The sequence below is a fragment of the Chiloscyllium punctatum genome, chromosome 26 (genome assembly GCF_047496795.1).
Source record: "Chiloscyllium punctatum isolate Juve2018m chromosome 26, sChiPun1.3, whole genome shotgun sequence".
NCBI classification, from domain to species: domain Eukaryota; kingdom Metazoa; phylum Chordata; class Chondrichthyes; order Orectolobiformes; family Hemiscylliidae; genus Chiloscyllium; species Chiloscyllium punctatum.
In genome coordinates this window covers 62,988,412-63,001,693 of record NC_092764.1, presented here as the reverse complement: position 1 = coordinate 63,001,693, position 13,282 = coordinate 62,988,412, and the positions used below count along the sequence as shown (strand labels likewise).

General features: G+C 43.5%; 1 protein-coding gene across 1 annotated transcript in view; it reads right to left on the bottom strand.

Annotated features, from left to right (window-relative positions):
• LOC140496213 (uncharacterized) overlaps positions 1–13,282 on the bottom strand; it is a 126,468-nt gene continuing 113,186 nt past the window's right edge. Inside the window, exons 13-18 of the mRNA XM_072595712.1 lie at positions 11,285–11,428; positions 8,137–8,253; positions 7,989–8,031; positions 7,795–7,901; positions 4,184–4,302; positions 1–2,754 (exon numbers count right to left, since the gene is read on the bottom strand). Of these exons, the coding sequence (XP_072451813.1) occupies positions 2,706–2,754; positions 4,184–4,302; positions 7,795–7,901; positions 7,989–8,031; positions 8,137–8,253; positions 11,285–11,428 (579 nt within the window). The 3' untranslated portion in view covers positions 1–2,705. The remainder of the gene's footprint in view (positions 2,755–4,183; positions 4,303–7,794; positions 7,902–7,988; positions 8,032–8,136; positions 8,254–11,284; positions 11,429–13,282) is intronic.

The window sequence follows — 13,282 nt, the reverse complement described above, 5'->3', positions numbered from 1 at the left end:
TCCAACACCGATATCTCCAAATCAGAAATAATTATAGTGTGTAATGACAAACACTGTTAGAATGGTGACCATGAGGAGAGGGAAAGGGATTATCCAGACAGTGCAGGGACCCCCCTGTGGCCACCCCCCTCATCAATAACTATACCGTTTTGGATACTGTTGGGAGCAGTGACCTATCAGGGGAAAGCCTCAATGGTCAGGTCTCTGTCACTGAGCCTGGCTCTGTGGCTCAGAAGGGAAGGGGGGAAATAGGAGAGCAATAGTGAGAGGAGATTCAATGGTGAGAGGAACAGACAGGAGATTCAGTGGTTGCAGACGAGACTCCCGGATGGTATGTTATCTCCCACACGCCAAGGTGAGGGATGTCTTGGATCGAGTCTACAGGATCCCTAAAGGGGGAGGGTAAGAAGCCAGATGTTGTGGTACACATCGGTACCAATGACATGGCTAGGATAAGCGATGAGGACCTGAAAAGTGAATACAGGGAATTAATTTGGAAGCATTAAAAACAGGATGAGCAGGGTAGGAATCTCAGGATTGCTACCAGTGCCAAGAGCGAGTGAGGCTAGAAACAAAGAGCGAGTGTAGATGATCACATGGCTGCAGGGCTGGTGGAGGAGGGAGGCCTTCAGAGATATGGATCATTGGGATACCTTCTGGGGAAGGTGACCTGTACAAGAAGGACAGGTTGCACCTGAACTGGAGCAGCATCGATGTATTGGGCAGGAGGTTTGGGAGAGCTCTTCGGGTGGGTTTAATCTAGTTTGCAGACCCCCTCAATAGCAACAGAGACATGGAGGAGCAGATTGGAAGGCAGAATTTGGAATGGTGCAGAAGTAACAGGTTGTTGTCATGGGTGACTTTAACTTCTCTAATATTGATTGGAACCTCCTCAGTTCAAATAGTTTGGAAGGAACAGTTTTTGTCAGGTGTGTCCAGGAAGGATTCCTGACTCAATATGTAGGTAGGCCAACTAGAGGGAAGGCCATATTGGATTTGGTGCTTGGTAACAGACCAGGCCAGGTGTCAGATCTCTCGGTGGGAGAGCATTTTAGTGATAGTGATCAACAACTCCCTGACCTTTACAATAGTCATGGAGAAGGATAGCAGCAGACGGTATGGGAAAGTATCCAGTTGGTTTAAGGAGACTTACAGTGCTATTAGACAGGTACTGGGACACCTAAACTGGGAACAGATGTTCCCAGGAAAATGCACGACAGAAATGTGGAGGTTGTTTAGGGAGCAGTTGCTGATAGTGCTGGATAGGTTTGTCCCACTGAGGCAAGGAAGGGATGGTCGGGTGAAGGAACCTTGGGTAAGAAGGGATGTGAAACATCTAGTCAAGAAGAAGAAGGAAGCTCACTTAAGGTTGAGGAGGCAAGGTTGAGGACTCTCGAGGGTTACAATGTGGCCAGGAAGGAACTGAAGAACGGACTTAGGACAGCGAGAAGGGGGCTTAAAAATGGTTAAGTGGGTGGGATTAAGGAAAATCCTAAGGTTTTTATCACTGATGTGAGGAACAAGAGAACGGCCAGAGTGACGGTCAGGCCAGTCAGGGATAGTGGAGGGAACTTGTGCCTCGAGTCGGAGGCGGTAGTGAAGGTCCTTAATGAATAATTTGCTTCAGTATTCACTACCTTGTCGTTTGTGAGGACAGTGTGAAACAGACTGATATGTTTGAACAGGTTGATGTTTGGAAGGAGGATGTGTTGAATGTATTCAGCCTGAAACTTTACATTCTGCCTTCTTGCCATGTGCTTTATTACTAACTTTGTAAAATACCTGAACAAGGTATGACAGACAGGGATAGCACTGGGTTTCAGTGGTTTGATTTGATTAGATTGCCTACAATATGGAAACAGGCTCTTCAGCCCAGCAAGCCCACACTGACCCAGACCCATTCACCCCTGACTTGGCAACTTAGCATGGCCAATTCACCTGACCTTCACATCGTTTGGATTGTGGGAGAAAACCAGAGCACCCAGAAGAAACCCACACAGACAAGGGGAGAATGGGCAAACTGCACACAGACAGTGGCCCAATGCTAGAATTGAACCTGGGTCTCTGTATTGACAGGCAGCAGTGCTAACCACTGAGGCACCATGCCCCACCATGAATGACATGCACCCACCCATGTTTCCCGTTATCCTGATCTCATTATGGAAAGCCATGAGGCCTGTCAGCTGCTCATTCCAGAATCACAGCAGTTTGCTTCTTGGGTTTCAGCAATGCTGTTTGAGCTGGACAGACATACATCCTGAAGGCAGAACACCGAGACAGTGAATAGGAAGGAGTGTCCACTCCTGGTTCAAGACTGAGAACTAGCTCTCACCATTTTTCTGAACAGTTTGGTGCAGTGTAACACTAAGATCGAGGAATGATTTATTTCCTCCTCTTTCTTCACCCACACTCCAAGCTGAGCAGTCATTAAGGTGAGATTGGAATCCATTGACAGTGATAAACAATTTAACAAAGGAAGACTGGCTTCAGAGGCAAACCTGTCACTGGAAGATATTCTGGAGGTTTGTTCCAAGCATTCATGATGAAGTATGACATAGAAATTACCAGCTCTGGTTACAAGGTTATGTTTGTGTCTCTTCATTAGCATAAACTTTGGAAATTCTTCAGCTATTTGAAAAGTATTCCAGCCACAGAATGTAATGGCACTCGAGAGGAAAAAGCCAGGATCATTTTGTTCAAATTGCTTAGAACCGGGAACGTCCTGTAGGTTTTCCTGAAGGCCACATCATCCTGCTGTTGAAGAAAGAGAATATAAATATTCAAAGGAAGCAAACCACTGACAGTATATTTCAGAGCCAATTGTCTTCATTCGCTTGACCTTGACATGAGCTTGAAATACTGACACGCCTTTATTCATAATGGCTTTAAGATCCAAGTTTCTGACAATAAAAACAACAATTGGGAGAGAACAAGTTGGATTAATCTGTGAGAGACAGGAATTTAGAATGATTATTTGTCGAGAGTTGAGTTTAATCTGAAATCCTGATTGTGAGGGAACAGGCCTACACCTTCAGGCTACATCCTGTACATTGTGGCAGGTTTGAGGCTGTGTCAGAGGTGAGCTGGGAATTCCAGCAAGTGCAGCACCCTTCACATTAACAGACCCTGCCTTGTCTCAAGGCAGCAATGGGGTTGGTAATGGGCCTCACAGATACCCAAGTACAAGAGTATAAACCCACTTTGGTCTAGCTCCCCAGCTGTGTTTCAGTAGAGGCCCAGGGGATCTTTTCTATCCACCTGAGAGGGCAGTGAGGCCTTTGATTTAATGCTTCATCTGAAAGACAGCCCCTCTGCCACTGCAGCACTTCATTTACACTTCACTGAGGTACCAACCTCGATCAGGTGCTCAACTCTCCAGAATGAAACTTGAAACTACAACCATTGATTTGCCACAATTTCAACTTAAAACACTTTAACAAAGGCAACATTTCACTTGCCACATCATCGAAAATTCAAAATAGTCAGTACTATAGGCCACGGGTGAACTGATTGAAGTCCCTCCCAGGAGGGGAGTAAAGTCAAGCATCAGCTCCTATGAAAAGCTAAGACTCGGAAGACAAGTCCATGAGAGGAGCTTTCATGAATAAATGAACAATTTGGGAAATAAACCTAAAGGTTAATGTTTTAGATTCTTTCAGTGTTTCGGTGTGAACATCCTGTATGGATTTTCCCCTCATACACGCTGTGAATCCATATTCTAATTACTTCGACCCAACCTGCAGTTTTCCATCTGCTCACATCCAAGAATACAAAGAATTTCAGGCTGGGATTGCAAGGTTTGAAATATGGATCATCACATTGGAATGTTCACAGTGAAGTTCAGGAGTTGTTGGCAATTCAAGACAGCAACATTTGATTCAACATTGTCCCTTCTGCTCGTCAAAGGTTTATTAATAGGTGATCATTGCTTTGGGTTTGTTATTATACTGTTCATTGTGTGAAGAAATTCAAATAATCAAAGCATACAATAAAATCAAAGTGAAACGTGGAAACTAGTCACTTGATCCAATCAGTTTGTATTAGCGTATGTGCATGTCGCCTGTAATTGATTGAAAGAAATAACAATTCAGAATGAACAATGTGTAAATGTGAAAAGGAATGGATTTGCAGCAGGAATACACTTTAAAAGGAGAATGACAGCCTTGAGAGCAGATTTTCTTACCTGATTGTCTCATAGCAGTGAACTGTAATCACGATGAAAATGATAAAGGCCCCAACAATAATCAATGCAATAGAATGTGTCGATGAAGCAACATCTGAGGCATCGTCACTGTGATAGTCCTTTGAGAAAGAAAATTCGAAATGTTATTATATCAAAGCACCATCAGGGATCTAGCCACAGGTCCACCATATTTAAGGGCTGATCACAAAAATCCTGAAAGCCGTTAGAAATGTTCGAAAGGCACTTCTGCCAATTCATACCTTAACTCAAGGCTGAAAGAGGAGAGGTTGAAGAAATAACAGGAAAAAGGAAAATGAAAGGAAACATGAAATATGGACAAGACGAAAGAAGTCCAGTCTCCAGGACAACATGCCTCACTGGTGCAGAGGGAAGTTTCCAATACTGGCTGTACCAGCCTTCAACTGCACAGTGGTTGTAGGTGTCCTTGTAATCCACGCTGCATTTAGCTCCCAGAAGACAGTGTCCCATGGCTGTGAGCAGCTGGAGATGTATGTGGATTGTGCCATCTTGCAGAGTCTGTCAAACCAGCTTCGTTGCCAGTGGGTGACCCTGTTTTCTTTTCACATCAGAATTGAGGCAGTTCAGCCTCAACCAACTATTCTGAATGTTCCTTAAAACTCCAGCTCCCACCCAGCTCCCTTTTCAATGTGCAGAAGAAACCGAGGTCTAAAGGATCAGAGAAATATCTGTCAATCAAAATGGAGCAGCTGGACAAAACAGCGGAGTATTAGAAACCAGGATTGTTGAAGTCCTTTTTAATTAATTGTCTCTGTTCTATTCTATTAAATCTAAATCAAATGCCGCCTAAATTAAGGACATTTCATACACTGGAGAAAGAGACAGTCAAACCAAAATGGACATGTAGCAATTCAAAACGAACCCTCAGAAACCCCGATTTCTGTAAAGGTGACAAACAACTCCAACAATTCGGTCTGCTGTGTAATGGATTACACATTTCCAATCTCATCTACATCAATGATCATGACATGTTGTACTGTCGGAAAAATGATAGGTAACAGTGGCCTGTTCTGGGTGAGAGAAATGTGCACTGGGTATCTAGACTTTGCTTTGGGATTCTCTCTTGCCTGATGCATTTGGAGACATCAAAATTTGTGCCATGTTCTATTTTGGCGCTGGGTTGGCAAGGAACTCTGGGAGAAAACTGCCTTCCCTTGGATCATTTGAATTTGAAATGCCTCGACCTTGACTATTGCCAACTTGACTCTTTCCTCGGCTCATCAATGACAATTTCTGATCCCACAAGGATGGAGAGAGTCAGGTGAGTGAAGTGGGTCACAGGAGTAATTGCAGTGATTTCAATGGCAGTGTAACAGAGTAACAGCAAAGGGAGCTGAAGGACACAGCATGAAACACATAACAAAGTGGCATCACAGAGCAAGGCAGATCAGCGATTCACAGGGAAATGTTTCAGTTCAGTTACTGATAACTTCTTGTTGTGGTTCTGTTCGCCGAGCTGGGAATTTGTCTTGCAAACGTTTCGTCCCCTGTCTAGGTGACATCCTCAGTGCTTGGGAACCTCCTGTGAAGCGCTTCTGTGATGTTTCCTCCAGCATTTATAGTGGCCTGTCTCTGCCGCTTCCGTTTGTCAGTTCGAGCTGTCCGCTGTAGTGGCCGGTATATTGGGTCCAGGTCAATGTGTTTGTTGATAGAGTCTGTGGATGAGTGCCATGTCTCTAGGAATTCCCTGGCTGTTCTCTGTTTGGCTTGCCCTATAATGGTAGTGTTGTCCCAGTCGAATTCATGTTGCTTGTCATCTGTGTGTGTGGCTACTAAGGTTGTGTCGTTTCATGGCTAGTTGGTGTTCATGGATACAGATCGTTAGCTGTCTTCCTGTTTGTCCTATGTAGTGTTTTGTGCAGTCCTTGCATGGGATTTTGTACACTACAGTGGTTTTGCTCATGCTGGGTATCGGGTCCTTCGTTCTGGTGAGTTGTTGTCTGAGAGTGGCTGTTGGTGAGTCCTAGTGGTCGCAGTAGTCTGGCTGTCAGTTCGGAAATGCTCCTGATGTATGGTAGTGTGGCTAGTCCTTTGGGTTGCGGCATGTCCTCGTTCCCGTGTCTTTCCCTTAGGCATCTGTTGATGAAATTGCGAGGGTATCCGTTTTTGGCGAATACATTGTATAGGTGTTCCTCTTCCTCTTTTTGCAGTTCTGGTGTGCTGCAGTGTGTTGTGGCCCTTTTGAATAGTGTCTTGATGCAACTTCGTTTGTGTGTGTTGGAGTGGTTGCTTTCATAGTTTAGGACTTGGTCTGTGTGTGTGGCTTTCCTGTAAACCTTTGTGGTGAATTCTCCGTTCGGTGTTCTCTGCACCATCACGTCTAGGAATGGGAGTTGGTTGTCCTTTTCTTCCTCTCTAGTGAATCGGATTCCTGTGAGTGTGGCGTTGATGATCTGGTGTGTGTTCTCTATTTCTGTGTTTTTAATTATGACAAAGGTGTCATCCACGTATCTGACCCAGAGTTTGGGTTGAATTTGTGGTAAGACTGTTTGTTCTAACTTTTGCATTACTGCTTCTGCTATGAGTCCAGAGATCCGTGAGCCCATGGATGTTCCGTTGATTTGTTCATATATCTGGTTGTTGTCAACATGAGCAAAACCACTGTAGTGTACAAAATCCCATGCAAGGACTGCACAAAACACTACATAGGACAAACAGGAAGACAGCTAACGATCCGTATCCACGAACACCAACTAGCCACGAAACGACACGGCCAACTATCCTGGAGAGAAATGTAAGTAGGGAATTGGAAGAGGGCAAATGGGTGAGGGAAGAAACAATAAATATTGGAATACTGAGCGGTGTGAAGGAATAGAGAGACTGTGGAGCACATGTTCCCTGAGGTTACAAATTAGGTCGATCAGCTGCAAAGAAGGCCAATGGGATTGTTGATTAACCAAGGTGTAAAATATAGCAGCAGAGAGCATCAGCTCAATCTAGGGCAGCCACTGGTGGAGTCCTGCACACAACACCATTTACAGGGTTACTGGAAGGATTTAATCACGGACAAAATGTACACAGACATTGACAAAGGTATCACCAGGAATAAAGAACACAAGGACAGATTGGAGAGACCAGGTGTTTTTGGAACAGGGATGGTTGAGGAGAAATTTAATTGAGATGGACAATGCAATAGGCGCTTGAGGCAGAGTGAGCCTGTTTCCCGAGGCAGAGAGATCATTAACCATGGGGTAGAAATTTAGATTAATTTGTGGATGAATAGAGGGCAGTTGAGGAGAAGATAGAGATCTGGAACTCGCAACTGAAAAGTGTAATGGAGTCAAACCCTAATTATGTTCAAAAATGAAAATTGGATCTGCATGTAATTGTTATAATTTACAGAGCAGCTACTGGAAAGTGGGATTGATTTTGGATAGATCCCTCTCGGTACGCACAGGCGTGATGGACAGAATGGTCCCCATCTGTGCTTTCAATGGTCTATGTCTCTCTGCTTCCCTTTCATTCCACAATGAAATTGTATTCAAACCACAATGAGAGGACAGATTGATCACAGCATGCTGGAGATTTATTGTTCCAGAATAAAACACAGTATTTGATTGGATCATTCGTACCAGTAACACAGCGAAAGAGGTCAAGTGGTTGCACTTGCAGGTGATGTTGTGAAGCTGACTTTCTGTCGTACAGCCAGACTCACTCCAGATGCCATGACTTGTGCTCCCTACAATGAAAAGTTAGAAAATCAGAGGTGAGCCATTACTCCCCAATCCTAGAGCGAACAAATTTTGTTTATCAAATGTTAACTCACCTTTCCTGAAATCCCAAAAGGCACATTTTCCACTTGAGTTAGTCTAAAATGGAATTGATTTACATCATAAAGGACACTCATTCACTTAAATAACTTATTTGTTCAGTTGCACAACGATGAATGAATGAATGTTTGCTTTTTCTCTTACCGGCAAGGTTGTGTTCTGGAAGACAATGATCACTGGGTCTGTGAGGTTTTCAATGGTGACATTGACCACTTCTATTCCACTTACTAGATTGTTTAACACAGTGCTGTTATTGTCACTCTGGAGACAAAGAACAGCAAGAGTAATGTATACTTAAGGACTGTGTATACTTTTTACAGATGGGACAGTGTATTTTAAACAGGATTAAATTTGAATAAATTCGTATATACAACCCTTTTTGCAGAGACTTGGCCTTATTGGTATTTCAGTAAGTGAGACAAAATAAGGAGCATTTCTGAATGGTATGAGTGTACAGCCAGCATGAAACTGCCCACCCAAACAAGGCAGAGGCAGCTTAGGTTTGCAGAAACATGTTTGGATTCATTTGTCAGAATGTCCTCACCTACATATGGGCAGCACAGTGGCACAGTGATTAGCACTGCTGCCTCACAGTGCCTGAGACCCGGGTTCAATTCCCGCCTCAGGCGACTGACTGTGTGGAGTTTGCACATTCTCCCCGTGTCTGCGTGGGTTTCCTCCAGGTGCTCCGGTGTCCTCCCACAGTCGAAAGATGTGCAGGCTCGGTGAATTGGCCATGCTAAATTGCCCGCAGTGTTAGGTGCAGCGGTAAATATAGGGGAATGGGTCTGGGTTGGTGCGCTTCAGCGTGTCGGTATGGACTTGTTGGGCCGAAGGGCCTGTTTCCATACTGTAAGTAATCGAAAAACATTCCAAAAGGCTGATTTAAACTGAATCCTCATATGTTCTTTACAACTTTGAACACATTGTTTATGATCGACATTTGAAGGAAGAATCTCTTCCTGTAATGAGAGGCTGTTCATCCGGGGCATTGAATATTGGAAATAGAAAAGTTCATGTTGTGTGGATGGAAGTAATCTCCTGATCTCTGTACTGGAAAGGAACACTTTGTCTGTGACTGCCGATGTTCCAGTTTACCTGACATCAAGTTAAAACAGGAAATGGTTTTGCAATCCATGGATTTTCCGATGGTTGTAGCACCTTCACTTCCATTTCAGTATTTACTCCAGGTCTCCCAATGTCAGCTATTTTCCCAGCTCGTTAAAGCTGTTCCAACCCACACTGCCCAATTCTTTTACAATTACAGAGGACTTCCCGGGATATGAGAGATTGGGAGAATTGGTGAGTATGAACTGGCCAGAGTAGAAAATTACTGAATGAAAATGGAGCATATAAGGACAACTAATGTTTGAAAAGTCAAAGTGATGCAAAAGATGAAATAAACAAAAACTGAAAGTATTGTTCCTGTTGGTTCCTTTGTTATTTTTATTTGCTGGAGACTGGTATTCTGGAAGAAACACCAAGCTAATGATGGATCAATATACTGAGTACCTTGTGTCCATTTTCACACAAGAGGAAGCAGACAAAACACCAGTAATAAACAGTAAACCTATTAACTAGGAGCAGGAGTAGGTAACTCAGCCCCTCAAGCCTATTTTGCCGTTCAACTGATCATTGCTGATTTAATCCCTGCCTCAACTCCACTATCCTGCTCTCTCCCCATAACCCTCAAACCCAGCATTACTTAAACATCTGTTTCTCTCCTCCTCAAATTTATTCAGTCTCCCATGTCCACTGCATTCTGGAATAGAGAATCCCATAGATTCATGACCCTTTGAGAGAACAATGGATGAATGAAGGGATTGGGGTTCTCATCAAGAATACAAAAGCATTATACGTGAGATGTAGACAACTGGGATCAAATGATTCTTATGAAGAGTATAAAGATGGTAGGAGCATTCTGAAGAGGGAGATCAGGAGGTCAGAGAGGGGATATGAGAGCCTTGGCAGATAAGGTTCAGGAGTCTCTAAAAACATGAACATTAAAAGAGGAGCTCAAGAGAGAATCGGGTCCCTTACAGATCAATGGAGAGATTAATTAGGAGATGGGAGAGATACAAAATAAATACTACGTGTCAATCTTTTACTGTGGAGAAAAAAAATGGTGGCTAGGGAACTCTGGGTAAATAAATATTGATGTGTTGAATACAGTTCACATTGCAGAAGAGGAAGTGTTGAATGTCTGAGAAAACATAACGTTAAATAAATCTCCATGACCTGATCAAGTGTATCCCAGAATGCTGTGGGAAGTGACGGAAGAAATTGTGGAGCCCATTCAGAAATATTTGACTCATCTGTCATCACAGGAGAGTTGCCAGAGAACTAATGTTGTGCCTTTATTGAAGAAAATTGCTTGGAGAATTGTGTTCAAGAGTCAGGGGGTCATGATGCAGCTATGTAAGACATTGATTGGGCCACACGAAGGATTTTGTGTTCATTTCTGGTCGTCAGTCCAAAGGAAGGATTGGAGGCTTCAGAAAGAAGAGTTTACAAGGATGCTGCCTGGATGAGAGGGTATGAGCTATAAGGAGAGGTGAGTAAAACTCGGAACGCAGGAGCTGAGGGGAGATTTAGTCGAAATGTACAAAATGAATGAGATGCATAGCTAGGGTTGACATCACTATCCTTCTGAGCAGTTTATGCTCTCAAACCCAGTGTTCTCCTGCTATAACTATGTATTCTTTTCTTTCAAACCTCTCCCTACCCTCTCTCCAACTGTCTCTCAGCCTGTCTTGTGTCTTAAACAGTGCCACAAGTATGGCAGTGAGCTCACACAGGTGATCGAGGTCAGTGAATGTATCTTCAAAAGGACATTTCCCCCCAACCACACCACTCTCACCACACGCTGCTCAATGCACCACAGCCATATCACCCAGCAGTCCCTGGGGACTGGGACTCAGACCAAACATCCAGATACTGCACCTTGTGCTCATGCAGAACCCAGTGAGGCCAGACCCTCACCCAGTTCCTGCTGCTTCCACAAAACTCCAGCTACTCGGTACAGCAGCCCCATCACACGACACGGTACAATACAATCACTGGGACATTTCTCTCTCTCTCTTGTTGGAAAATATTGACCATGAGAGTATGAAGCAGCGTGTATGAGCATAAACCTGCTGTCCTTTCTTGCATCCCACTCTGAGGCACAGCACGACATTTCACATTGTTAACTTCATAAATGTAGCGATTACTTGATATAATATTATCCTCTTGTTATTTTTCAAATGAATTAACTTGCATTTTACTTCAATGTTGATTCTGACTACGTTACCTGGAAAAGTTTTGTATTTCCATAGATAATAAAAATGATTCTTGATATCAGAACATTTGGCGGTTCCTTAACCTTGTCCAGAAGAGTTGGAGGCAATTCAATTTCAACCTTTCGGGCTAAGCTTGAGACATTTTTCTGCTGGATCTGTTTGAATGAAACAAGGTAAATCAGTTGTTTATCATGAGCCCAGCTGGTGATAATACTGAACCAGTTAGATTCCAGAGTGAATCCTGACTTGATTGACTGTAAAGTTTATTTTTCCAGTTTGGGTACCATGGTGATCAGTCACTGAACATATTCATAAGAGGTTTCTCATATTCTTTTAACTAAGAGCAGAAGTTTAGCATACAAACTGGAAAAACCAACAACATGATATAAGTGAGACGTTTTGGAAGTATTCAATCATAAACAGCAAAAAGACCCATGAACCCATTACCACGATAGTATCTCTCAAACAGACTTAACCCCCTGTGAACTGTCTCTCCGGTCAATTTCTTACTCAACTGACAAGCTCACCAGGGTGACATTTACACATTCACCTGTGATCTTTTCTCCTTTTCTGAGATACCCAGACACTGACAGACTAAGAAATGCTAAGGGATTTTTTCTGCTCTGTCTACCTGTACAGCTGAAACAGCTTCTGACATCTTGTTCGCTCTGATGGTCTGGGGACTGTCAAAATTAAACTGCTCTTTTACTGGTATGTATTCTTTTCTTTCAAACCTCTCCCTACCCTCTCTCCAACTGTCTCTCAGTCTGTCATGAATCTTAAATTGGTAAACACTCCAAGTGGCTCACTTTTCTAACTTGGAAGTATTTCACCATTACCTCATTGTCACTGGGTCAAAATCCTGGAGCTCCCTCCCAATCCCATTGTGGGTCTACCTACAGCACAGGGACTGCAGCAGTTCAAGAAGGGGATCTCACCACCACCTTTTCATGGGCAACTCGGGATGGGCAATAAACGCTGACCCAGTCAGTGACACCTACATCCAATGGGGGGGAAAAGAAACAAAGAAACATTGTCCAATAGTCTTTCCATCAGGTGACATGTTTGGGTGTTTAGCTTAAGCACATCATTTCATGGAGAGGTCGTTTTGATCCAATGCTTCACAGAACATTTTTCCGAGAACTGAAAATCCATTTACCTTGAGAGTCCAAGATCCCTGATAATAGCAGATTGGGAGCCTTTATCACAGTCTGTACTCTGAAATATCAGGAACAATATGCTGAAGGAAAATAGGTGGAAAGGCAACTTGTCAGAGGGAGATCAACAGTTTATACAGAAATACTGATCGGTTCAGTGAGTGGGCACAAAGTTGGTAAATGGAGCAGAATGTGAGAAAATGCAAAGCTGTTCATTTTGGAAGGGAAACCAAAACCGTGTCATTTAAATGGAGAAACCCTGCAGAAAGCTGCAACACAAGGGGACTTGGGGAAATTTGTGCACAAAACACAACAAGCCCACTCACAGGTGCAGCAGGTAATCAGGAAGTCGAATACAATATTGGCCCTGATTTCAATGGAGTTGGAATATAAGAGTAGGGAAGTCTTACTGCAACTGAACAAGGTGCTAGTGAGACCACATCGGTAGTATTTTGGTCCCCAACTCTTGAATACATTCAACATTTTGTCATCAACTACTTCCTGTACTAATGAAGTCCACAGGCTCACCACTGTCTGGGTGAAGAAATGTCTCCTCATCTCCATCCTAAATGGTCTACCCTGAATCGTCAGACTGTGACCCCTGTTCTGGACACACCCACCATCAGGAACATCCTCCTGCATCTACCCTGTCTAGTCCTGTTAGAATTTTATAAGTCTCTATGAGATTCCCCACTCACTCATCTGAACTCCACCAAAAACCATCCTATCCTCATCAATCTCTCCTCATGTGTCAGTCCCGCCATCCCTGCAATCGGCCTGGTAAAACTTCACTGCACTCCCTCAAGAGCTAGTGTATCCTTCCTCAGAAAAGGAGACCAAAACTGCAACAAT